At 44.1% G+C, this 22909-nt stretch overlaps 7 protein-coding genes across 7 annotated transcripts; 2 read left to right on the forward strand and 5 right to left on the reverse strand.

Annotated features, from left to right (window-relative positions):
- Positions 1 to 118: 118 nt before the first annotated feature.
- TrAFT101_006984 (uncharacterized protein) lies at positions 119 to 379 on the forward strand (the record flags this gene model as incomplete). The annotated part of the gene is made up of 1 exon (XM_024910068.1): positions 119 to 379. The coding sequence occupies one exon, from the start codon at positions 119 to 121 to the stop codon at positions 377 to 379; it is 261 nt and encodes an 86-aa protein (XP_024758632.1).
- TrAFT101_006985 (uncharacterized protein) lies at positions 277 to 2445 on the reverse strand. Its single transcript, XM_024900590.2, has 3 exons — positions 1408 to 2445; positions 1201 to 1325; positions 277 to 1121 (listed from the first exon to the last, which is right to left on the reverse strand). The coding sequence occupies exons 1-3, from the start codon at positions 2246 to 2248 to the stop codon at positions 579 to 581; spliced, it is 1509 nt and encodes a 502-aa protein (XP_024758633.1). The 5' UTR covers positions 2249 to 2445; the 3' UTR covers positions 277 to 578.
- A 1467-nt stretch (positions 2446 to 3912) lies between these two features.
- Positions 3913 to 4286, reverse strand: TrAFT101_006986 (uncharacterized protein; the record flags this gene model as incomplete). The annotated part of the gene is made up of 2 exons (XM_024904207.1): positions 3913 to 4070; positions 4187 to 4286. The coding sequence occupies 2 exons, from the start codon at positions 4284 to 4286 to the stop codon at positions 3913 to 3915; spliced, it is 258 nt and encodes an 85-aa protein (XP_024758634.1).
- Positions 4287 to 4850: 564 nt separating this feature from the next.
- On the reverse strand, positions 4851 to 6719 carry TrAFT101_006987 (uncharacterized protein). Its single transcript, XM_024900703.2, has 3 exons — positions 5713 to 6719; positions 5195 to 5637; positions 4851 to 5125 (listed from the first exon to the last, which is right to left on the reverse strand). Exons 1-3 carry the CDS (start codon positions 6272 to 6274, stop codon positions 4979 to 4981), a joined length of 1152 nt encoding a protein of 383 aa, XP_024758635.1. The 5' UTR covers positions 6275 to 6719; the 3' UTR covers positions 4851 to 4978.
- Positions 6720 to 6759: 40 nt separating this feature from the next.
- Positions 6760 to 7993, forward strand: TrAFT101_006988 (uncharacterized protein). Its single transcript, XM_024908548.2, has one exon. It carries the CDS (start codon positions 7067 to 7069, stop codon positions 7715 to 7717), a length of 651 nt encoding a protein of 216 aa, XP_024758636.1. The 5' UTR covers positions 6760 to 7066; the 3' UTR covers positions 7718 to 7993.
- Positions 7735 to 10356, reverse strand: TrAFT101_006989 (uncharacterized protein). Its single transcript, XM_024906906.2, has 6 exons — positions 9429 to 10356; positions 9338 to 9354; positions 9160 to 9245; positions 8834 to 9098; positions 8295 to 8757; positions 7735 to 8232 (listed from the first exon to the last, which is right to left on the reverse strand). The coding sequence occupies exons 1-6, from the start codon at positions 9549 to 9551 to the stop codon at positions 8128 to 8130; spliced, it is 1059 nt and encodes a 352-aa protein (XP_024758637.1). The 5' UTR covers positions 9552 to 10356; the 3' UTR covers positions 7735 to 8127.
- A 6152-nt stretch (positions 10357 to 16508) lies between these two features.
- TrAFT101_006990 (uncharacterized protein) lies at positions 16509 to 22767 on the reverse strand. Its single transcript, XM_024900596.2, has 2 exons — positions 22148 to 22767; positions 16509 to 22074 (listed from the first exon to the last, which is right to left on the reverse strand). Exons 1-2 carry the CDS (start codon positions 22209 to 22211, stop codon positions 16937 to 16939), a joined length of 5202 nt encoding a protein of 1733 aa, XP_024758639.2. The 5' UTR covers positions 22212 to 22767; the 3' UTR covers positions 16509 to 16936.
- Between the last annotated feature and the right edge of the window lie 142 nt (positions 22768 to 22909).

Here is a 22909-nt window from a genome sequence, read left to right on the forward strand (position 1 = left end):
AAAGAGAGAAAGGGAAAAAAAAAAAAAAAAAAGAAATATCCCCCGCTACGCAGAAACGCTCCATCGTGCGTCTTTCCACTGCACATCAAATCTGCCAGCGAGGAAAGAGGGCGCAAACATGGCGCAAGGCACAATAAAAAAATCCAACAAGGCCGCTGCGCCAAAGGCCGTCCACTCGAAGCGCCAGGCGTCCAAGGTCACCAAGCCCAAGAAGTCGAAGCCCAGCGCCGACAAGCTTCTCAAGAAATTCACATCAGGCATGGCAGCCAAGACAGAGGCGCTGCTGGGCGAGAGAGCGGGCCATCTTGAGCTGATTGGGCCGGGGAAGAAGGGCAGCAAGAAGTTGTCACAGAAGGGAGGATCCAAGAAATTCGGTTAAGAAGAGAGAGAGAGAGCGAGAAGATGAAGGGCGCAAGAGAGCAGAGAGGAGGGAAGCAAGATGGGCTGTGGGATAGAGATTAGCATGGAGGCAACGCATTCAAACTACGAGCGATGATTTATTTCCAGTATTGGCATTTAATTTCTGCTTTTTTTTCCTACTACGATACCCAGAATGGGGACCGATTTTCTTTCAATATTTACGCCTTCTCGATATCGAATTCTCTACCCTCGGCAACGGCATTCAAAAGCGCTGACACGACTCGGAATTCTCTTTCGATATCGACCATCCAATTTGAGACGGCGACTCTCACAGCCTTCTCGCCCTTCCAGCTCGTCCCGCTCACGTACATCTGCCTCGTTGCGTTGATCTTGGCCACTAGCTCATCATTCAACTTCCTATCCTTGGCCCTAAATAAAACAATAATGAAAATTTCTTCAACGTCACCGCTCTCGTCTGGAAGGAGCTCATAATACGGCGACTCTCGCAGGAAAATGGCCAACCTCCGCGATACTTGGGCCATGTTGTGAAATAGCTTGGCATAGCCAGGGCGGCCCTGGCTGAGGAGAGCGGCGTAGGCCGGCAGCGCGCGGAATCGCCTCGAGTTTTCGAGGCCAATATTTAGAGGAGATGGGATACTGGCCGCTGTGCCGCCGGAAGAGAGATATGCAGCGTTTGGGTTGACAAAGACGGATTGAAGGATAGTTGGAGTGCGGGTGAAAAACATGCCGCAGTCGTATGGCTGAAGATTATTAGTGACATGAAGCATTTAATTTTCCAATGGAGGTTGGGCATGAATGGGGGGTGCAGGTTTTACATACAACGTTGAGCATCTTGTGGCCATCAACCGTGATACTATCGGCTAGGTCGATGCCGTCGGCTCGATCATGAAGCAACTGATATTCGTCTTTGCCTGTTTCTAAGGCGCGGCTGAAGATTCCAAAGGCTACAGTTAGAGAAATTAGTACCCTGAGGATTGTTTCCCTTGATCTAGCCATCTTTGTCTTTGTGTTTAAGAGTCAACGTACCTCCATCCACGTGAATCCAGGCATCATGTTGATCCGCTAGGTTCCTCAACTTCTTCCACTCGTCGACATTGTCAAGAGCATAGCCACCAGTGTTTACTTCTCCCATACTGACAGCAATGATGCTTACTGTTCCTTGGCGGCCCAATTCTCTCTCTACTGCATCAAGGTCCAACTTCCAAGGCTGAGCCGCACTTCGAGGAAGCTCCTTGACAGACGCTCTCCCTAGACCAACTATACTCGCTGCTTTGGAGAGCGAACTGTGACCTCCGCTAGTAAGGACTTGAATCTCAGAAACGCCTGCTTTGACGCAAGCGCCCAGCAAGCCTAGTTCGCCCACTGAGGCGCCCTTTTTCTCAAGAACGGCCTCTCTGCCACAGGCCAAGCCCAGAACATTGCTGGCAGTGGCTCCGGTGGTGAAAGTCCGGCCTCTCCAATCTGGACCCAGGCGAAGCAGATTCAACAACATCTCCAGAGCTGCATTCTCAACCATTGTGGATACAGATTGCTCAGGCAAATGGACTTGTACATTTTGATCCATGCGAGAGACGACATTGTCGGCCCATTCAGCTACAGGAAGGACGCCACCGGTGACGAAGCCGAAATAGCGGCTCGATTGGGATTGACCGCATAACGCTGGGACGATATCTTTCGTGATATGCGAGGCAACTTCGGTAGCAGGCTGGCCAGAAAGGTAGCCTGGGCCAGATGGATTGGGCAGGGAGGCCTCGGCAGCGTGAATGAGATGGAGAGGTGGGAGTGTGTTATTATGCTGAGATTGCTGAGGAAGGCCTTGCCGCTCTAGGCGCGCGGATTGGGCTTGAATATCGAAGAGATCTGCCATGATGAGATTTTTTTTTTAATATGATGAAGATTATGGAGAAGGCAGTAAAGGGTTATAAGTGAGTCTGAGTGAGTATATTCTGAAGAGATGAGTGTAAGTGGAAACAAGATGAGCTGCCCCGCCAATAGTATTACTAGCCTGTTGGTAGAAGAAACTAGAGAATGTAAATAGAAGAATAATGAGAGAAAGGGAAAAGAGGGGAGAAATTGAGAGGGCATTTATATCTACTGTGTCTATGTTGCGTATAGAATTGGGCCATCAGGCTCTTCTCCACTTTGCTGCTCCAGACCGCAGAATGGATTCGCAAAGTCTTTCTCACGAGTGCTCTGCTCGCAAGTTGCTGCCGCTGCTGGCCAGCGTAAGCCCGTTTTAGGCATAACGTGACAGTGCCAACGTGCTTTAGCTGACGTGCCTAGCGCAGGAACCTCGCACAGCTACATGTGCTTGTCCCGACGGGGCCCAGAGATGGTGATCCAAGTGAAATAAGTAATCAAAGGAGTGCCGGGAATCCCACCAATCGTTTGGAAGCAGGTTGGTAGTTTGGAGATGGAGATTTGCTAGATGTGGGATTTTGTATATACTAGTAGTCTTGTGTGGCTGGTGTCTTTTGCTCATCAAGTCGTTGAATATCGTGTTATACGATCTGGGCATCATCATTGTGGAAACGAGCGGAGAATAAGCAGCTGAAATTGAAAGTAAGATACCAGTACATGCCGATCCCTTGGAGTGCGAAGGTATTTCTTTTAATACGGCCTAGGGTATCTGAGAAGATAATAAAAAAGGTTGATCAAATTGGATAATATATATCCATAGAAAATAAATGTAAAATATAACACACACACACACACATATCGGTATAGTAGGATCTGATATCCCAACATAAATAGTTCACTATAAAGTTAAGAATCAGATTTAAATACCCTATAGGGAATTTGATATTTTCCACGCATTTTTAAGGGAAAGCAAATTTAAATCCACTGCATATATTACTACCTGCATGAAGAAGATGGCGCAATGATGAACATGTGAGGAGGCCGATAGTCGGACGGCTCGTGATGGCTGGTTGACAATTATCTCAGAACCTATCTCTATTCTACCCTATATATTATATATCTAATTACCTCCAATCTAGCGTATATTAGTATACTAGACTAACAGATGAAGAAAAACGTTACTGTTGCTGTAAATCTACTTCCACAGAGCTACTACCAATAAACTCTCTGCGCAGAGGCTGACTAACTATATGCCTTTCGAGGAAAACAAAAACATGTCAAATAAGAATTACTTTGCTATGAATAAAAGAGCCTATGTAGCATTTCTTGACTTTCTAGTCACAGATGTAATAAACCTGCCGTTTCAGTTCCTGACATGCATAATACACTTCAGGAATGCAGGAAAAAACGCGTTGTGTATTTCTTTCTCCGTAGATTTCGCTCCAAAGACGCAAAAATTCACGGAATACCTGGGCATAGCCCAAAGCACATGGACGCAACACCCAGCATATGCCAGTAGATGAAACCAAAATCGGACGAACCCAGCTATCGCATGTCTTAGGCTGTACCCAATTGTCTATTACCACAGGTGGTATATATAAACGCCCAAATAGCAATTCCTTTACAAAACCGACAAAAAGATTGTACACAAAAGAAAGAAAGATATTCCTTTTACAGCTTCGGGGCCTCCTTGACGGTACCGATCTTGTATTTGCCGCCGTACTTCTCCAGCACGCTCTCATTGTGGTATTTCCAGAACGCCTTGGTCGCGTTCTTGCCAGCAAAGCGCTTCAGGATCTTGGAGCCGCCGGGGTGCTCTTCGAGGAAGTCTAGAGGTTCGCGCATCACGCCCCGTTAGTCACGACTTTCTTTCTTCCGCTGCAAGTAGTAGTCCATCTCGCATGCGCGAGGAGAGAGAGAAAAGGAGGGGGGGGGGGAAACGCACTGGTGACGTCGTAGACGCCGTCCTCGACAATGAGCCAGTAGCCGTTCGCATCGTCCTTGTGCGAGCTGACGTCGGCTGTGGTGAAAGACTTGTCGGCCATTGTTGGTTGTTTCGTTTGCTATGTAAGCTTGGCGCTGAAAGGAATGATGCTGATGAGATCGAGGTCGCTTGAATGTTTCGATAATCTCGTGGACAAGCACAGAGAATGGCGGAAAAGGAAGTAAGATGGCAGGTAGAAGAAGAAGAAGATGGCGATCGGTAGAAAAGCTGGAGCTCACCAGTTGAAAAGGGCGGGCAAAGTTACCTCGGCACGCACAGCGAAAGACGAAAGAGGGTCAGCGCTATGCCGGCTTTGTTCAGTGGACGCAAAACCCCCGGATTTGGCGGGTTTGGGGTAACCGGGTGGCCTGACGAATGATGAGGGGCGGATTGCAAAGGTCTCGTGAGCCGAGGTTTATCATATGCCATAATGCCTACATAATGCCTAACACATACAATAACCGCTAATTGCACTAATGATTACATATAGACTACGTGTAAGTCTAACCCAAGAGACATACGGAGTAGTAGCTGGGCAGATATTACTTAGCCGATGACTTATTCAATTCAGTCCTGATGTCTACAAGTCAAATTGGGTTGGTAACTGGCAGGCAATATGCAGTCAGTGGTTTCAATAGCTCCCTTCCGTCGTGTGAGAGTGGTATCGCCAAATTGTTATTAATCTATGAGTGGAATTCGAGTTTCCAAGTTCCTTCGTAGTTTGATCCTACAATATATCAAAAGCCGCCTATGCTAAAGCTCAATCACAATTGGCCGTCGCTTCCTCAGCGCCTCTCTAAACCTGTCTGCAAACGCCGATGTCGTTCTACAGTCGCTCTCCATGCGCTTCTTCATCGCCTCCGGCAGCCACTGCTCAATTTTGGCGATCCGATGCTCGTTCTATTTCGCAATAATGCTCTATTAGCCCTCAACATCAAATAATTGATAGCAGGGACGATGATAACATACCGATGGATGCGTGCTAAGCATCTCGGGGACCTCTTGCCCGCCCAGCCGCTGTATTGTCTCCATCCTTTGCCAGAATCCAACGGCCTGTCGGGGATCGTAGCAAGCCTCTGCCATCATCATTAAGCCAATGTAGTCGGCCTCGCTCTCCTGCTTGCGGCCCATGGGTAGGTAGAAGAGCAGATCTTGCAAATAGTACCCTCCAATCACGTTCCATAAGCCGAACAGCGCCAGGCCCGGCAGCGCTCCGGCAAGGAAGAAGAGACTGCCAACTGTGAGGTTGCCAACCCATGCAGCAGATAGGCGCTCCGCAGCATGGGAAGCCGTGTTGTGTGCGATTTCGTGGCCCAGGACAGCCGCGAGGGCATCTTCGCTGCGGCAAACATTGAGAATGCCGCTGTGGACAAAGACTTTGCCGCCTGGGATAACAAAAGCGTTTGCCGTTCCTATCACGTTGCGCAAAGATAGATGTTAGCAGAGCACAATGCCAGGAATCAGCGAGGGAGGTAATAGAAACGTACGGCTATCCGCAATCACTCGGACTTCCCAGTCTAGGTTCTCCATCCCGCTGACCGGAATCAACCTCTGCATAACCCTCTTGACCAGAATCGTCCGCGGGTCCCAGTCCGATAAGAAGTGCCCTCCCTGCTCCTCGACCTGCCTCACAATCGCTTCAGCAGCTCTCGCATAGGCCTGCGCAACTAGCGTGTCGGACAGGAAGTTGAAGCGCCGCCGCCCAGTCACCGGCACCGTCTGCGAGTTGTACATGTAAAAGGCTACCGCGGCAGCCACCGTGGCGACTACGAGCGTGCGCGAGTTGCGGCCAGTGCCCGCGTTGGTAAACTTGCCCGCCAAGGCATTGGACACGAGAGGCTTTGCGCTGCGCAGGCGCTCGTGGGGATCTTCGTGATATGGACGATGTCGTCGAGCTGATTGCGATAGGGGGCGCCAATTGCGGCTGATGCTGATGCTGCTTCTCAGATGAGAGCCGTTCTGTCGACAGGTTGCCAGCAGCGTCATGCGAGGAGCCTGGTCCGATAAACGGACGGTGCCGCATCCCCGGAACAAATGGCGGGGGATCATCTTCGCGGGAGGGAAGGTTTCGCCAGTTCTTTTCTGTGCTGCTCCCCCCAGCCGGTGCCTCTTCCAGGGAAAAGCGGCGTCGCCGGGGGTTACGAGAGTTTCGTTGGACGGTGAGGCGAAAGAAAGACGATGAAGAAGAAGACAAAGTCGAGATGGTTCGGGTTGAGATTTGATGCCTCGCGAGGTATTACTGTCTACCTAGTTCAGTACCTACTAGCCTAGTAGGCACTAACAGCCTGCTGCATACGTCAGTCCACCGGCTTGGGGAAAGACGGGCAGCGGTGCCTCGGTGGCGTGTTAGTGTGTCGATTGAAAGTCCCAGGGGCAGGATAAGAATTCTCCGATTCCGACTGGTGATCTTATAGCCATGGATCTCAATCTGCAAAACAGCCCTAACAACAAGGGTTCAGGGTATTACTGATCGTTTTCTCCGACTTTGCCTAGAATTTCCCCAGCCATTCCTCAACTTCTTCATATTGTGGAATTCAAAGCAGCACAGCAAACTCTGTTAGAAACAGCGCGAATAGACTCTGAGTTACTAATGTAGTTAAGGTCCATGCAGCTTGTCAAGCTTATTCGGCCGTAAATAAGATCCTCCAAGCTAAGGCATCAGTGCAGTGCCTAAAGCATTTATCCATTACCAATCTTACTTTTCTCTTTCTTTCTTTTGCAACTTCATTCGAATCCGACTCTTCTTTGCGTAAGCTACTAGCACTGGTTGCACTCGCGTATACACCTGACCTGCAGTTCAAAACGCCTCAAAACTCCTCTGTGTCTCTTAAAGCCGCCAATATGAGCAATTCCGACGACTCAAATACCCTCAAACTAATCACTCCCACCTTCACCCCATCCTCAACCTCCTCCACCGAATCCGCCGGGGTAGCTTCCATTATCAAGTCCCTCTCTCTTATCGAGCACGTCGAGGGCGGCTATTTCGCTGTCACAGACGTCAGCGACACTTTCATCCCATCTCCCTATCCAGAGGAGCCTCTCTCGCAGCGCACCATTGATCTCGTCAACGGCCTCCCTGCCGACTACGACCCTTCGAAGAGACGGCTTTCTACTACCATCTTCTACTATTTGACCCCCAATCGGCCTATGGGCTCATTTCATCGTAACCGAAGCCGCATCATCCACAGTCTTCACCGTGGCCGCGGCCGCTATGTCCTCATCCACCCGGATGGCCGTATTGAATCATTCGTTGTTGGCCACAACGTTGAGCGTGGAGAAAAGCTACAGTGGATAGTAGAAGGGGGCGCTTGGAAAGCGAGCTTCCTACTCGCTGATGATGACGGCCAGTCGAACAGCGATGGCCTGCTCATCTCAGAGACCGTTGTGCCTGGCTTTGAGTACGCCGATCACGAGTTTCTCTCTCAAGAGCGTCTGGTTGAAATCCTCCCTGAGACCAAAGCCAAGGCTCTTCAGTGGCTGGTTAAACACTAAGATACATTGTAGCACTGTAGATCGGCGATGATGTGGGGAAAATAAAGTCCAAGGTAGCACTATCGGGGCTGTTGTGAAATTATCTCTATTGAAATATAAGATGTTCAGGCCCAAGCAACACCTTGGCTTCAGCTATAACCAGCCTCTTTTTTTCCTGTAAAGACAAATTCCAATGCTTTCATAAATTCATGCATGGCGTGACGAATTGTGTGATCAACATCAAAGCTGCAGCCTTTCCTCGCCACGCCCATCCGGCGGTGTGACGTTATTCCAAACGCCCGGGCATCCATGCTAATCGAATCTCTACATGATCAATGCTTTTTTTTTTTTTTTTTTTTTTTTTTTTTTGAAACTAATAGACAAAATGGTGGAATGTAATATTGACAACTCTCCTCTCAGCTTTAATTCTCTTATATTTGACCTGGGAATGGCTTTCTACCCCAGACGACATAAAAAGGCAGATAGGCGTGGATCGATGGATCGGATACGTCTCGTCGAACCTCAACAAGCGATACCTGTAGCCATCGTACTGTTAATCATCTTGTGAGCTGAGAAACTGGTATCAATGATATCTCACCTCAATCTGTTCGGGCGTTTGCCCATAGATGCGGCTAAACAGGCCCAGCGAGAAGGCACTCAGCCCCATCTGCATGTTCAGCTCCATCATCTTACCAACTTCCTTTAGCTTTGCATCTTTGGCCCATCCGTTCAGTGGGATCTTGTAAACACGCTCATGGATATCAACGAAACCCACGCGCTCATATATGCTTCGAAGGTTGCATGCTTCTGTCACCGGTCGCCGAGCCTCAGCCGCAGCGTTTAAAAAGTCACGAAACCATAACCCCAGTGCACTGTCTGGCTTGAGAGTCCCATCGTCGCAGTGTGGTACGGGAAGAATCTCCTGAGACTCGAGCCATCCGCCGGGCGTCAGCGTATCAAAGGCCTGTTGGGCAATCTGAGTCTCGAACGACTCCCAACACGCACCCGTCGTCTTGGTATGAATGTAGTCGAAAGATTCACTATAGTCCCATGGTTCGGACCTATAAATATATGACAGATGGGATGAGTCAGAATGAGGAGAAAAAAAGGTAATAGAAGTGGGAATGGGTTCCTTACGAATCTTCCACATAAAATTCGACATTTTCAGGGACAGTCTCTGGCTGAATTGGCGACAGGTCTGTAGCCATGACTTTTGCATTTGGGAAACGATCGCCCATTGCAATGGCCCAGTCCCCTGCACCAGTAGCAATGTCCAAAACTCGCTTGGGAGGTTGGTCATTTAGCGGTGCAAAATAGAGCCTGTTGTTCATGATTTTCATGAATATCGCATCTTGCAAAGCCAACCGTTCTATCTCTGGTTTATCGTTGGGAAAAGCATACGCTAAACACCGGTTCGAGTCAGTTATAGCCCGTAGTAGCCAAGTTTCTTGCTAATATCTCACATCCTTCTCTATATGCGTGATAGGTACGGCCAAAAAGGCGCGGAAAATTGTAAACGCTTTCGGTTAATGACATAGACGAGTCCATCCTAGAAGTTTCGATTAACTTTTCTGACTAGAACAAGAACACGGAGTTGGAGAATGGGTTTAGGAATGAAATCGGGTGATGTCGTCTACGCACATGCTTTCGGCCTGGGGCTAGTGCAACAAGAGTCAACTATTGTCATCACATCAATCGAAAGAAGGAGAAAAATGGAAAGATCTCAGCGTACATCGGGTTCAATGCAGCTCTCGCCACTTGAGCTAGGTGGAGAGCAGTGAAAGGTGAATGGGCAGCCGTCTAATTCTGAGGACCCCTGGCCAGTATTTGGTAGCGGGTGTGGTTGGTCTCCCATTTTCAATCCGTTGGTTCAATCTCGAACTAAAAGATATCAAGAATTATTGCCAGGATTATCACGGCAAAAGCGAAGTTGAGTCGGGCAGTTGGAAGGAGTGCAAGGGCGTGTCCGGACAATTAAAAGAAGGAGAGAAGAAGAAAATCGAATATAATGGCGCAACCCGGCTGGGAAGTTGTAAAAATGTATTGATAAATATTTGCACTGGATGCTTGCAGAACAAAAGGACAAAGACGCTGTAAATGCTATAAACGGTACGGCGCACTAGTAACATAAACAGAGAGCGGAAGTATCAAAGGCGGAAAAGGCCAGACGTAGCTAGGCCGGGCTGTCTGAGAGCGCAACGGAACAGAACAGCACGGCAAACTGACAGATACCCACACTTACAGCACCGAACCAAGCAGGCGGTAACGAAAGGGGGGACCAGAATAGCCGGGACTAAGATGATGCGCGTAACCAAGGCTCGCACGAGGAGCAATCCGCTGCGTGCTACGATGGCCGTGCCCTGGTGACAGGGGGGTCGGACAGAGGCCAGTTCAGTTTGGCCCTTTTTCTTTCTCTTTTTTCCTTTTTTAGAGGCACTTTAATTCAGAGCCAGATCGCCCTCAGCTGAGTACTACTGCTAGGGCCCAAAAGTACGCACGGATGCTCCAGTGCTCTCTAAAAGGGGTGGCCTGAGGACGTATAGTAAAGAAATTCATTGCCTAGCTTGAGACCACAGAGCCTCAAATTAAACATCTATATTCGCCGAGAGTGGAGGTGAAAGATGACTGAAACTAGAGCACGAAGAGCTAGACTGCCACGGCAACGCGTAGGCTTTTCCCACGTTGCTGGTGATCCAACAGAACGCTTCCCATCCCAGGTCCCGGGAAGCTGGTTAGATAAAGTGGGGATATAAGGCCGTGATCCAATATATCTTTTTTTAACTAGCCAGCTAATTAGCTAATATAAAAGGGGCACTATACTTAAATTAATAAAGATTTTTAATATAAAATTATATTACTTTTCCCCATTAAGCATAAAATATTATAACCCCTGCTTATAATATATTAAATTAATAAAAACTATAAAAATACTTATAATAAAAATAATTATTAAATTTTTTATTAAATCTTATTTATAATAATTAATTAAAAATATATATAAAATTATATAAGTTTTTAATTAATTAATATTTATTAAATTTTATTAAAAATAGCTTTATTAATAATTATAGTATTATTAATAAAAAAAATTATTATTAATAATTATAAAAATTAAAAAAAAACTTTAATATAGTTATAATTATATAAAATTATATTATATAAATAATATAATAATATTAAAGTTATAATTATAAAGTAAAGCTAATATTAAATAATTTAAAAGCTTTATAATATTATTATAAAGAACTTTTTTAGCTTTTTAATTTAATATTTTATAATTTTTTTTATATAAAAAAAGTAATATTTTTTAAATTTTATAAATAATTTTATATAAATATAAAAATAAAAAAAAGTTATTAATAACCTTTAAAGTAAAAAATATTAATATTTTTATAAATATATATTTTTAATATATTATAAAAAAGTATTATAATATTCTTTTATATTAATTAATTAATTATATTATAAATATTTTATAATTTAATTAATTTAATAAAAAAATTATATATAAACTATATTTAATAGCTAAATTTATTATATTTTTTTTAAAAAATTAAATTAATTAAAAAGTTTAAAGGCTTTAATAATATAATTAATATAATAAATAATATATATATTTTTATATATATTTTTATTATAAATTAATAAAAATTTTAATTATAAAAAAATAATATATTATAAAATATATTTATTATTATTATTTTTAATAATTTATTTTTATATATATTTATTAAAGCTAAAGATTTTATTTTTAATTTATTATTTTTATTATAAATATTAATTTAATTTTTTAAAATATTAATAATAAAATATTATTTTATTAATATTAACTTTAATATAAAGAAAAATATTATAATTTTATATTTTAAAATTTATTATTATTTTAATAACTAAAGAATTACTGCTTAAAGGCTTTAAAATATAAAAAAATTATATAATTTATAATATATTTAACTATAAACTAAAATTAAATAAATTTTTAAGTAATATAAATAAAAATAAAAAATAATTTATTATAATATTATTAAATATTTATTTATTAATTAAATTTTAATTATTTATATTATTATAGATTTTTTTAACTTTATTAAATTTAAAAAAAAGCTTTTTAAATAAAAATATTAATTAAATAAAGATTTAATAATAAAAAAAAAATAAAAATATTTATTTTAAATATATTAATATATAAAATTAATTTTTTAATTATTAAATAGCTTTTAAATATAAAATTATATTTTTAAAGTAATTTAAATAATTTATTAAGTTTATTTTAATAATAATAATAAAAAAATTAAAAAAGTTAAAAATAATAAAAATAATTAAATAAAAGCTTAATTTAATAATTTATTTTATATTAATTTTATATTAAATTTATTTTTAAATATTAAAAAAATAATAATTTTATAAAATTTTTTATTTTTTAAAGTTATTTTTAACTTTTATTTAAAATATTATAACTTTATATAAAATATTTTTATTAAAAATATATTTTTTACTTTTTTTAATAATAATAAATTTTATTTAAATATATTTATTAAATTTTAATTTATTTATTTTATTATTTTTAATAAAAAATTATAATTATATTTATTAAAAAAGTTATAAATACTTTTAATTATAGTTTTTAATATTTTTTTTTTATAGCTAGCTTTATAATAATAATATATTTCTAAGGCTTTATTTTTTAAATTATTATAGTAGCTATAAGTTTATTTAATACTTTTAATTTTTTTTTTTTTATTATTTTTTTTTATTTTTTTTTTTATTATTATTAATTTTATTAATATTTTTAATTATTATAATAATAATATTAATAATATTATTTTTTTTATTATTAATTAATAATAAAATTATTATTTTTTTTTATTTTTTTTATTAAAAAATTATAAAATTAAAAATAAATTTTTATTTTTTTTATTAAATAAATTATTAATAAAAATATTTTTTAAATTTTTATTTTCTTTAGCTTAAATAAAGCTTTTAAAGTTATTTATTTTTATAATATTTTAATTAATTAATTATTTATTAAAGAAAATTTTATTTTAATTTTTAAAAAAAATTTTATTATTAATTAAAAAGCTATTATTAATAACTTTTATATTAAAAAAATAATACTTTTTTTTTATTATTATTTTATTTTTTTTATTTATTAAAAGTTTTTTATTATTAATATTATAATTTATATTTAATAATACTTTAGCTTTTTTAAATATTTATTAAAATTTTTTTAAATTTTAATATTTATTTTTTATTATTTTTAATTTTTAATAATATTTAAAATATTATATATTTAATTATATTAATATATTTTTTAAAGTTTATTATAAATATATTTTTTTTATTAAATTTAATTATTTTTTTTTTTTATTTTAAATAAAAAATTAAAAAAATATAATAATTAAATATTATTTTATTAATTTAATATTCTTTAAGTATTATTTTATAATAAATTACTAGATATTTAACTTATAGTAACTTTAAATATAAAAAAATAACCTTATATTTTAAAGTATTTTTTATCCTTAGCCTTGCAGGGTTATTTAATAATATTAAAGCCTTACAAAAGCAGTATAGCCTTCTTTAATTGTTTTAGTCTAGTCTTATAACCAGGATTATATCGGTATAAGTTCTTCAATCCACTATTTTTGCTAGTTAGATGTAACTGGCTAATTAGCTAGGCTGGCTAATTAGATGTATTAGATCACGGCCTAAAGGGCAAGGCCAAGTCAGCAGCTAGGAAAAGGGATGATGATGACGACTATTCTAGGGCAAAGGGAATCAGACGGGCTTCAACTAGAAAAGAGCTAGCACCAGTAAACCGGTTTCTCTTGGCTGACTTTGCCGCCGCCAGAGCCGAGAGAGCTGCTGAACAGTATTTGCAGAACGCCTGCATTTAGGCCTAATCTCATACGCCAGCCAAGGGATCCATCCCACGTTGTTAGCGAGCGGGTGGCGGCTAAGGCCGACGGTGCCTCTTGGTCCGCAAGAAAACGCTCTCGCGCACTGTTGGGCCAGAATCCCAGAGCTCTGGGACTGGTGGAGACTAGGAATTATACTATCCGCCAACGGCTTGCTTAGCTCGAGCCTGGCATTCCATGAGTGAGAGGCAAGTATCACCTGCAGGGAGAGAGAATGTGTAAGAGAGTGTGTGGTTTATACAGCGTATAGATAGTCGTAATACGGTACTCAAAGAGTGCGTAACCACGCCAAGGCGGCCAGGGATCAGGGAGCGCGTGTGCTCTTCCGGTTGGGTAGATCTTAGATGTCGGCTCGAGACGCCGCACTTTCGCCGCATTATTTGAAACCGCCGAGGAAATTTCAAATAGCAACCCGGCTCTGCTGTATACTGTACGCGCTCCAGCAAGGGCAAACAGGACGACGCCCTCGTTATCGCTTCCGTGAATGGCCAGCTTTACGGAGTAATCCATATCTGTCTTTGTATCTAGCCAGTAGGAGCAAGCAAAACGGGAAGACGTGTGCTGCATACGGAGCCCGACTCGGATAAGAACGAAAGTCTCGGGAGCCAGGAGTTGCATTAGCAGCATGCATAAAGGTAGCATCTTTGCTGCCGCGTGCTTTGCTGTGAACGTACGATGGCCTTTCTCGGTGTAAGTTATGGCTGCTGTTGTTTGGATCTGCGAGGTTGTCTTGGAGAAGGAAGTACAGGGAGGGTCCAATATGCGTCCTCTGCTCCGTGTTTCTCGTTTGCATGTTATTGCGGCCCCCACGTCCTGCAGCAACTGCTGCTAGGTGGTTCTATTCACAAGCCAGATGAGACGGTAAAGAGCCGTCCGCGGCGGCGGTCCGTAGGGAATATTTGAGCTCGAGCCAGGGCATTGCCAGCTCCCCGGTACTTCGTATTCCGAAGCCTGCTCTAGCACGTGAAAATATGACAATATGTGGCATCAAATATCCCATACCGGTTGACCCAAACCGCTTGTTCCCTGTCCATCCACATTGAGCAGCCTGGTCAGATAGTGCTTCCTGACCCAAGTTGGAGTGTAAGTGAATGTGCTTATTCGCCTAAATAGTAGCTTAATCCTTGGTGGCAAGGCGGCTGGAGCTAGGATTCGTAGGTGTCGGTTCTCGTTCAGGGGGTCCATGTTCAAACGGCATGCCCATAGCAAGGCTTCCCAACTACCACTTCCTAATAGTATCACTCACCATAATGTAAGCTTTTGCATCCTAGACATATAAATGCTCCAAATTGTCGTACATTGCTCCACACTTGATGCTCGTACCTGTAGTATGCATCCAGAATCTGTATAAATTACAGCATAACATAGCACGCTATCCCGCCGTCTGCACATCTCTCTTCTTCCACAATCAGTACAGATGGGCTTACAGAGGTTCCCAAACACAGCATGACACTGCATAGTAAGCACTCGAGCCATTAAACCCACTGTACTATCGCTGCCCCCCAATTGATAGATAGCTTTTGTGCGAGCAAAGCACTAACATCTCGCATATTGCTTTACACACCTACACATGCACGCATAAACACTAAGACAAGTCACGCAAGAATATCCCGGCCTCAGTAGCGGTGCCTGCTCTGCGGGTCTCGACATAACCTCTTATTCTCCCTGGAAGCTAAAGGCTTGAAACACTGGAAGCTGGCGGAAACTGGCAGTAATTCGGTGAGGTAGTTCGAACCCGCTAGGCATTATCTCCCCAAGACCAATGCTTTCTTAGCACTCGAAGGGCTTACTCTCCTGGACTTGTTTTGCATCCCATGATCCTTACTTGAAGGGCATAAACTTGGAATTTGGCTCCCTGGGTGTGAAACGAATATATTTTGCTTTCCCTACTGTGTGGGACACGACTAACTGAGAGGCTGGCCTCGTCGCGGGTGCCGACGGCTCCCTCGTCGTGCCACCATCTTACTTCCCGACAATGTGGCACGTATTACTACGGAGAATTATTCAGCAATCTAGGATGGTGCGAGTAAGAAATATCGGATTATAACCATAATCACTCCCTGGCTTACTACTACTACTACTACTACTACTACTACTACGTAGTAGTAGTAGTAGTAGTAGTAGTAGTAGTAGTAGTAGATGAACAAGGTTAACAGCCGTTAGCGAGAACTAGAAATCTCGCGTTACATGTCATGACGGACAATCGTACTGCAACACGAAATCAACCAGATAGCATGTATGACACGCAGGCATCTATAAACGTAACGCCTTTCTAGACTCACATCAGTAATGTCGCATTTTCTAAAACTCCATACTATTTAATGCCCACCCTGCACATGATGGCCATGGCTGATACCATAGGACGCTAATGCATAGAATAACTGCATACATCCTCCCAGAGAAGACTATTCATCATAATATAACTTCAAGAGGCTTTCAGCTGACAAGTAAAAACCCCCTCCTCCTTGTTTAGCACTCTGTTACGCAGGCTCAGAAGCAAGGACCACCACCAACTCGAAATGACATATGACGAAACGCAAAACTACTGCAAGTATGAACTTATAATAAAGCAGGGCCTTGCAGTATATAACGCATCCATGGAAAGACCGGCAAACTCTGCCGTGCATCTAAACGATAAATACACTCTGGTCGTACGATCTACATGTAGACTTACTATTGGTACTACCGGTACTATCATTGTGTAGCATAGCTCTTCCTTACCGTCAAGACTATGGTTTCCGTGTTGCCCTCCTCGACATGCATTAACGCATGAATATTATTGAGGGCACCGCTGGCCAACCGAGCCCCTCCACGTTACAAAAAGTTGGGACTTCCCGCATTTACTCTCGCCTATTGAGGTTCTCAGGTGAAAATAATAACCAATTTTGATTATATGCACTATACAAGACGATACGAGCATACATACTCATAGCAAAGGAACAAAAAAAAAAAAAAGCCTGCCCAACTTTCTTCAATTTTAGTAGTATAGCATGATCATGATTTTCGGTATGAAAACCTAGCTATCCAAACCCTCCCTCCACTTAACAGAGAGCGGCCCTTCTATTCTATAACATTGTGCTTCCACAATCTGCATTTTTGTTTTCTTTGCTGCGTCCATCTGAGGGGGTATAATCTAACTGTGACCACGATTGGCCATACAAAGGGAAAGGAATATATAAATATGTAGGGAAAGTAGAAGAGAAGAAAAAAAAAAACGCAAGTACGTGGGTTCTCATAAGGCGAAAAAGGGTGGTTGGGGGGAAAAGAAGGAAACGCAAAACATCAATCCGTTATACTCTTCACTCATTTCTCATTCTTATCTTTAATAGTCGCTGCTTTGACCAGGACTCATGATTCCGCTGACAGGTGTGTCCTCGCCGTTGGAGAGGAACGACTGGTCAATTCTAAAGATCCAGTCGGTCTTGTCACGCTCGCTGCGAGCCGCAAAGAGCCATGTGTTGTCCGTCCCATAAATCGCAAACACAGCTGCTTGCATACGCTCGCTCAGGCGCTGAACTCCCTGTCCTGCAGACGATCCTCCTCCTCCACTACCGTTGGGCCCAGTCCAAACAGTTGAAATGACTCGTCCTGAAGCCGTCCGTCGGTGACCTGGCGTAAACTCTGGCGAACTGCTAGAGCCTCGTGACGGCCTGTCGTAATCATCTGGACCGTGCAAAAGACCAAGCACGCCGGGCTGGCTATCTACACGCGAATTACGCAGGCTTACAATGCCTATTTCGTCACCATCTGTTGCAGAGTATATGTGGAGATATGGTCTTCTCAATTCCACAAATCTCTTTACCCATCGTGTAGATTCATTGTTTGGCACAAGTAGATAACCGCCCTTTTGTACCTTTGGGTTCTTGGGAACGCGAGTGATGGTGGTGATGAGAGTAGGGGGCGCAGACTCTGTCGCAACTCCATTCTCAGGCGGCATCGTATTCTCTGGGCTCAAAAGCTTTGCAAACGGATCCGGATATTTCTGCCAAAGCTTCAAACACAGCTCCAACAAGTCCGTTTGTCGTGTATTGTATTCAGAAATTGGAGCAGCAGGTTCTAGATCAATTTCTTTTGGCGCCTCTTGGTCGGTAGTGTCGTCTTTCTGAGTTTCGTTGCCAGCCTCTTCTGGGCTGAGCTCATCTCCGTTGATTGACGGAGCTTGAGACGTCACAGGTGTATCGTTGAGCAAATCATCGTCGTTGGGGATAATCGCTTGCATGAGTGGAGACGATTCAGACTCCGGCACGGGATCTTCCTGTTCCTTTCCACCAAGTGTAGGATCAATGCCATACTGCGCAAGGACGCTAGCTACGGCACCAAGCTCAGCGTTACGGCGCCTCTTCTTCTTCGAGTGAAGGAAGTCGCTGACCAGAGACACGCCTCGGGGGGTCCAACTATGAAGATTTTCCTCGCCCTTGACGTAATCATGCTGACTGCTCATCCTCCATAGGTCGCCCACCCTCTTGATCGGCGCAGGCTTCATGGTCAAGGTAAAGACGCCGCTCGAGGAGCGAACGAATCGCATGTTCTGCCAGAGCGATGAAAAGACAGAGGTTTGCCGAACAAAGGTGCGCGACATCATTTGCAAGTTGACTTTTTGTGAAAATCTCATGGGTTCTGCGAGCTTCTCTGAAGAAATCTCCCAGGAGATTGTCATCTGAACACGGAATTTTTCAGGTGTTACACGATCAAGGAGAAGTGAATTGTGCTGACTGGAGTCCCACTGGGCGTGTACCACGATATTGCGCGTGCCGTTGGGATTCTCACGGAAGACGGGGTTCGACGCAAGCTTGAGAGTGATGTCGCGATCTGTGACCATGTCGGGGGATTTGCCAGCAGTGTCAACAGTTCGAATTTTGCCTACGCGGACAGAGGTAACATCTCCCCATGGCAAGACATCTCCCGAGCTATGTGAAATTTCAATGCAGATACGCCTCTGCAGTCCCTGATGTAGTTGAAATGTTCCACTGTCAAGCTCGCTGGATTGGGTGACTTCGACGGCAGCGTACTCTCCGTGCTCGTTAAGCTCCATGATTTGGATTCGAGAGAGTAGGTCGTGCTTTTCTTGCGTAAAAAATTGAGACTCATTAATGCGAGGTCCCTTTGCATTATCCGCAGTGGGGCATGCATCTCTCATGTCGTCCCAGCTAAGGAGCTTATCGAGATGCATTGTCGAGACTTTAGCAAAGATAGCGGCTCTCAGTGTAACCTCTGGGGTCGCAAATAATGGCACGCTCATGCTATGAACACTCTCAAAGCGTATTGGCCCCTCGTCAAAATTTTGAATCATTTGCGTTGTCGTGATGCCGTCCTCCTCCGAGATGCCGGGAATAAACAGCTGTGCATGCACATCGGTTCCTTCTCGCTCGGCAAAGCCTACCATTTCGTGCATAACAACATTGAACTTGAGCGTGTTGGTAGGGGCCCGGGCATGAGAAGGCTCGATAGATAGTTTGAGCATGCCAACTTCATGAGAAGTGTAAGGGGAAAGGACATCCAGCGCAAAATCCTGAACTCGGCTCTCAAATACAGCTCTGAGAGGAATATCTACCTCGCCGACAAGGGTGTAGGAGGGCATATTTGTCTCCACAAATGGGTTATCTAGGCTCAGATGCTGGGCATATTCTGGCTGGTCGAGATATTGGTGCATCTGTCGCATTATCCGTACCCGGTCATACAGCTTCTCAAGACTCCACAGGCGAACTACGGTATTCTTGTAGTCGATGACGCGGACGCCAATGCAGGGCTTGTAAGCCTCCTCCAGTGCTATGTCGTCTCCCTCGCTCGTTAGGCCGTTGAGAACCATGTCGTAGGAAGAGCACAAGACGTGTCCCATGTCCACGGTAGTAAACTGGAAGACGACGCTCTCGTTAAGCTCGGTGCTCATAATCTGGGCCTCTTTTAGGATGGATGCATTCTGGAGCACAGTTTCGGCCATTTTGACGAAGTGGCGGCTGCGCCATGCCTTGACTGTCTTTCTTGCAATGTCCATCTCCTGATCAGATAGTCTAGGGCTTGCTTTAGGGCGTTTCAAAGGATCCATCTTTTCGATTTTTTCTTCAAACTGTTTGCGCTGTAGGCTGAGCTGCTTCTGCATATCCTCCTTGAGTTCCATAAGCGCCGCTTCCATACGAGCCTTTTCTTGCTTGATCTCTTCAACTTCCATATGAGAAACATCTGCACCTCTGAGTCGGTCTCGGAATTCTTCTTTTTGTCTCTCGAATTGAGACTGGAGTTCCTCTCTAACCTCCCTAAACTGGTCGTCTTGGTCTCCTTGTCTTGGCGTTGAGGGCATTGTCAGAGCCGTGTCGAGAGAAAAGTTGTCAATCGTTCCCGTCGACATATATTTTTCTCTAATCGGATACGATGTGGCCGATTCCGAATCGTCGCCATCATCGCGCGTAATTACACGCTCTGCCCTCGCCCTTTGGACTTCTTCGAATAACGCATTTAGCTCTTCATCTGTCAGACTGGCAAAGTTATGGTCAGTCCCAAGAATGGCACCGGCAGCTTCTCTCCGCGCCAGAGACCAATCAGAATCTTTGCCGTTGCGCTGGAAGAAAGCGGGTGAGTCTGGCCGAGACTCGCCACTGTCTGAAACTTTGCTGAAAGATCTTTCGTGTCCGGGCGTTCGGGGGGTTGATGGGGTCGGGCTCAGCGCTTGCAGCTGACTAGCAGTAATAGACTGCCGCAGCAAACTTTGGCGGTTGCCGTTATCTTCAGCTCTTTCGGCTCTGGCCTCCATAGGATGGTTGAACCGGAAGATGTGGAAGTCTCCGAGGATAACACGGAATCCGGAATGGAGCTGCTTCGGCTCTGTGATTCGCTTGCCGTTGACCATGACCGATGCTCCTTCTCTTGGTATCACAGTAACGACCCCGTCTGCATTTTCAAAGGTACAGTGATCATGCAGAATCCTGGTGCCATTCAAGCGGATGTTGGCTTGATTCTCTGCGTTTGTGTCAACATTGCCTACAGTGGTTGTACCAGGTTTGAGATTGTAGACCAGACACTCTGCTAGAAGAGGGTCGTCTGATAAGTTCACAAGATGGGGCATTTTCTTTGGCGTGTGCAGGCCCACGAATCCCTTTTCGATGCTGATACCGAGTTCTTCCAAAGCTGCTTCACGCTCTTTATGAATCTCCTCCGTCTTAGTTAACTTCTCCTCCCACGTCTGATTCAAGTCTGTAAGCAGCTTCTCGCTTTGGCTGAGCTGTTCTGCAATCTCCGCTTTGGAAACTTTCTTGACCGTGCCATCTGCTGCGGTGATGCTCACTATCTGCTTCTCCAGGGGAGTACCCTCGTCGTAAACTTCGTCCGGAGGAACGCCCGCACCTCCGGTTGCGCCGAGGCTGCCTCCGCCGCCCAACTTGCTTCTCAAGACGGCCAGCTCCTCCTTTAGCTCCCTGATCATACGAGCATTTGCGTCTTCGTTGACCACGGCGTGGTTCTTGATTCGCTTTGCAGAATCAGCATATCGAAGCGTACTTATTGTCTCGTCGTAATTGATATCGGCAGGACTGATGGCTGCAATCATAGCAGTCATACTGTTTCCACCCAAAGAGTCTTTCAGCAACCAGGTGAGCACACTGTCACGATACGGCACCTGAGAGCCACCCTTCTTTTTCTTGCCGGTGGACAAGTCTGCCAGCGCGGCAATGACACGACCAAGTGTAGAAAGCGATCTGTTGATTTCAGCACCTTCCTTTAATCGCGCTCCAGTTGCACCAGTCGAGTTGGCTCTTTCGGAACCAGCCAAATCGACCAGACTAATCTTGGCAACCTTTTCCATCTCCATCTTGGTTTCAGTATCAAATTTCTTCTGCGTCAGCATGAGCGTGAAAACAGCATGACTTCGACTGGAGGTTTCGTTCATGTTGGTGGCGGCAACAGTTCTGGCCTTGTTTCCCTCATCCATAAGGTTTTCGATTTCCGCAAAACTCGTGACAACGAGCTTAGCGAGATCTTCGACATACGGACCAGTGGACGGGTGCTCTCGAACTTTCAGATTGCCCTTTGTCGAAGGGTTAAGTAAATCGCGAACTCGTTCGTTGTAGATTTCTAGATATGATACTTCGACTGTGCACTTGTTCGATGAATCTCCTTGTATCTTCCCTATTCTCTGAAACATTTCCTGGCAAATCATAGGAATAATACCGATTTCCTTGCCGTATCCCATCATGGAGTACGATTTTCCGGAACCAGTCTGGCCATAGGCGAAAATGCAGTTGTTGTAACCCTCAAACGCGTTGTCTAGGAGCGGTGCGCCCAGATCTTCAAACAAGTTATGCTGGCCAGCATAGTTGGAATCCTCCTTGTTGAACGACCAGTATGATCTGTCGAACGCAAAGGTCTTGGGGGCGCTATCTTTAGTCCCCTTGGCCAAATGTCCTTCGGGCGGCGTGATGACGGTTTGGTTCCCTTGCATATCCACGATACGCTTCGATCCGCGGTCGATTTCTGCATTCCAGCCGTTAACTTTTGATTCACCCATCCATATCTGACGTTGCGCGCCATGTGCTCATAGACCCACCTCTGCCATTGAACGGCCGTACTCTCACCACCACCTTGATGTTTCCTCCCCCAGCTGGCGCCATGGCTGCTCGAGTATGTGCGGGGACCTAGGCTGGTCCCCTCGAATGCCGCGCGGTTTTGCAGGCAATGCGCCCCGGGTCGGTGAAGGCAAAAATGGCCCAAAGATGTATGCGCGGGGAAGAGCTTCAGTGAAACCGAGTCCCCATGCGTTTCCAAGCAAACAAGACGATGTAAACAGCAAGTGTATGTAGCCGTCAAGGCCTCCTGTCCATACTCAAGTCAAAGCCCTCCCTCGTGGCGGCGGTGGGAGCGCCCCGATTTTCCCGAGGTCGAGGGTTCGCAAGCGGTCGCAAGAATTTCGGACCTGTCCAAGTTGCGCCGACTCGATGGCGCAAGGCCGCTTCGTGTGGGTTGAGCTCAAGACAGTCGCTGGTGCCGCTACTCGTGCCGTCGCCAATCGTCAAGAGATGATGCAGGTTCAAGCGGCAGCATAAACGTCGACAGGAGAAACGCGGTCGCGCTGATCGTGCACCTCCTTGCGGACCGACCCTCTATCTCTTCGGCGGTCACTGTGATTGGGGGTGGAGGTGCATGCTGCCAGGGGAGGTTCACGTGTGGGTTGTTGATGCGGTCTACGCTTGTGACGCAGGTGGCACGCGGATGCCGCGGATTAGCCGCCAACATTCGCTGCGAGCGTCCATGTTATCGCCAGCCAGGGGAGAGATGGCCTGCACGTTGGCCCCTAAAGCGCGCATCCTGC

Source organism: Trichoderma asperellum, chromosome 4 (genome assembly GCF_020647865.1).
Source record: "Trichoderma asperellum chromosome 4, complete sequence".
Classification (NCBI taxonomy): Eukaryota; Fungi; Ascomycota; class Sordariomycetes; order Hypocreales; family Hypocreaceae; genus Trichoderma; species Trichoderma asperellum.

Bases quoted from the DNA above. Each gene is read 5' to 3' on its own strand.
- TrAFT101_006985 (XM_024900590.2), bottom strand. From the start codon at position 2,248: ATGGCAGATCTCTTCGATATTCAAGCCCAATCCGCGCGCCTAGAGCGG. The intron at 1,326-1,407 runs GTACGTTGACTC...CTCTAACTGTAG, and splicing joins CTGGATTCACGTGGATGGAG to CCTTTGGAATCTTCAGCCGC. The intron at 1,122-1,200 runs GTATGTAAAACC...AATAATCTTCAG, and splicing joins GCCACAAGATGCTCAACGTT to CCATACGACTGCGGCATGTT.
- TrAFT101_006987 (XM_024900703.2), bottom strand. From the start codon at position 6,274: ATGATCCCCCGCCATTTGTTCCGGGGATGCGGCACCGTCCGTTTATCG. The intron at 5,638-5,712 runs GTACGTTTCTAT...GCAACGTGATAG, and splicing joins CCGAGTGATTGCGGATAGCC to GAACGGCAAACGCTTTTGTT. The intron at 5,126-5,194 runs GTATGTTATCAT...ATTGCGAAATAG, and splicing joins TGCTTAGCACGCATCCATCG to AACGAGCATCGGATCGCCAA.
- TrAFT101_006988 (XM_024908548.2), top strand. From the start codon at position 7,067: ATGAGCAATTCCGACGACTCAAATACCCTCAAACTAATCACTCCCACC.
- TrAFT101_006989 (XM_024906906.2), bottom strand. From the start codon at position 9,551: ATGGGAGACCAACCACACCCGCTACCAAATACTGGCCAGGGGTCCTCA. The intron at 9,099-9,159 runs GTGAGATATTAG...ACCGGTGTTTAG, and splicing joins TCACGCATATAGAGAAGGAT to CGTATGCTTTTCCCAACGAT. The intron at 8,233-8,294 runs GTGAGATATCAT...CGATGGCTACAG, and splicing joins AAACGCCCGAACAGATTGAG to GTATCGCTTGTTGAGGTTCG.
- TrAFT101_006990 (XM_024900596.2), bottom strand. From the start codon at position 22,211: ATGGCGCCAGCTGGGGGAGGAAACATCAAGGTGGTGGTGAGAGTACGG. The intron at 22,075-22,147 runs GTGGGTCTATGA...GCTGGAATGCAG, and splicing joins ACGGCCGTTCAATGGCAGAG to AAATCGACCGCGGATCGAAG.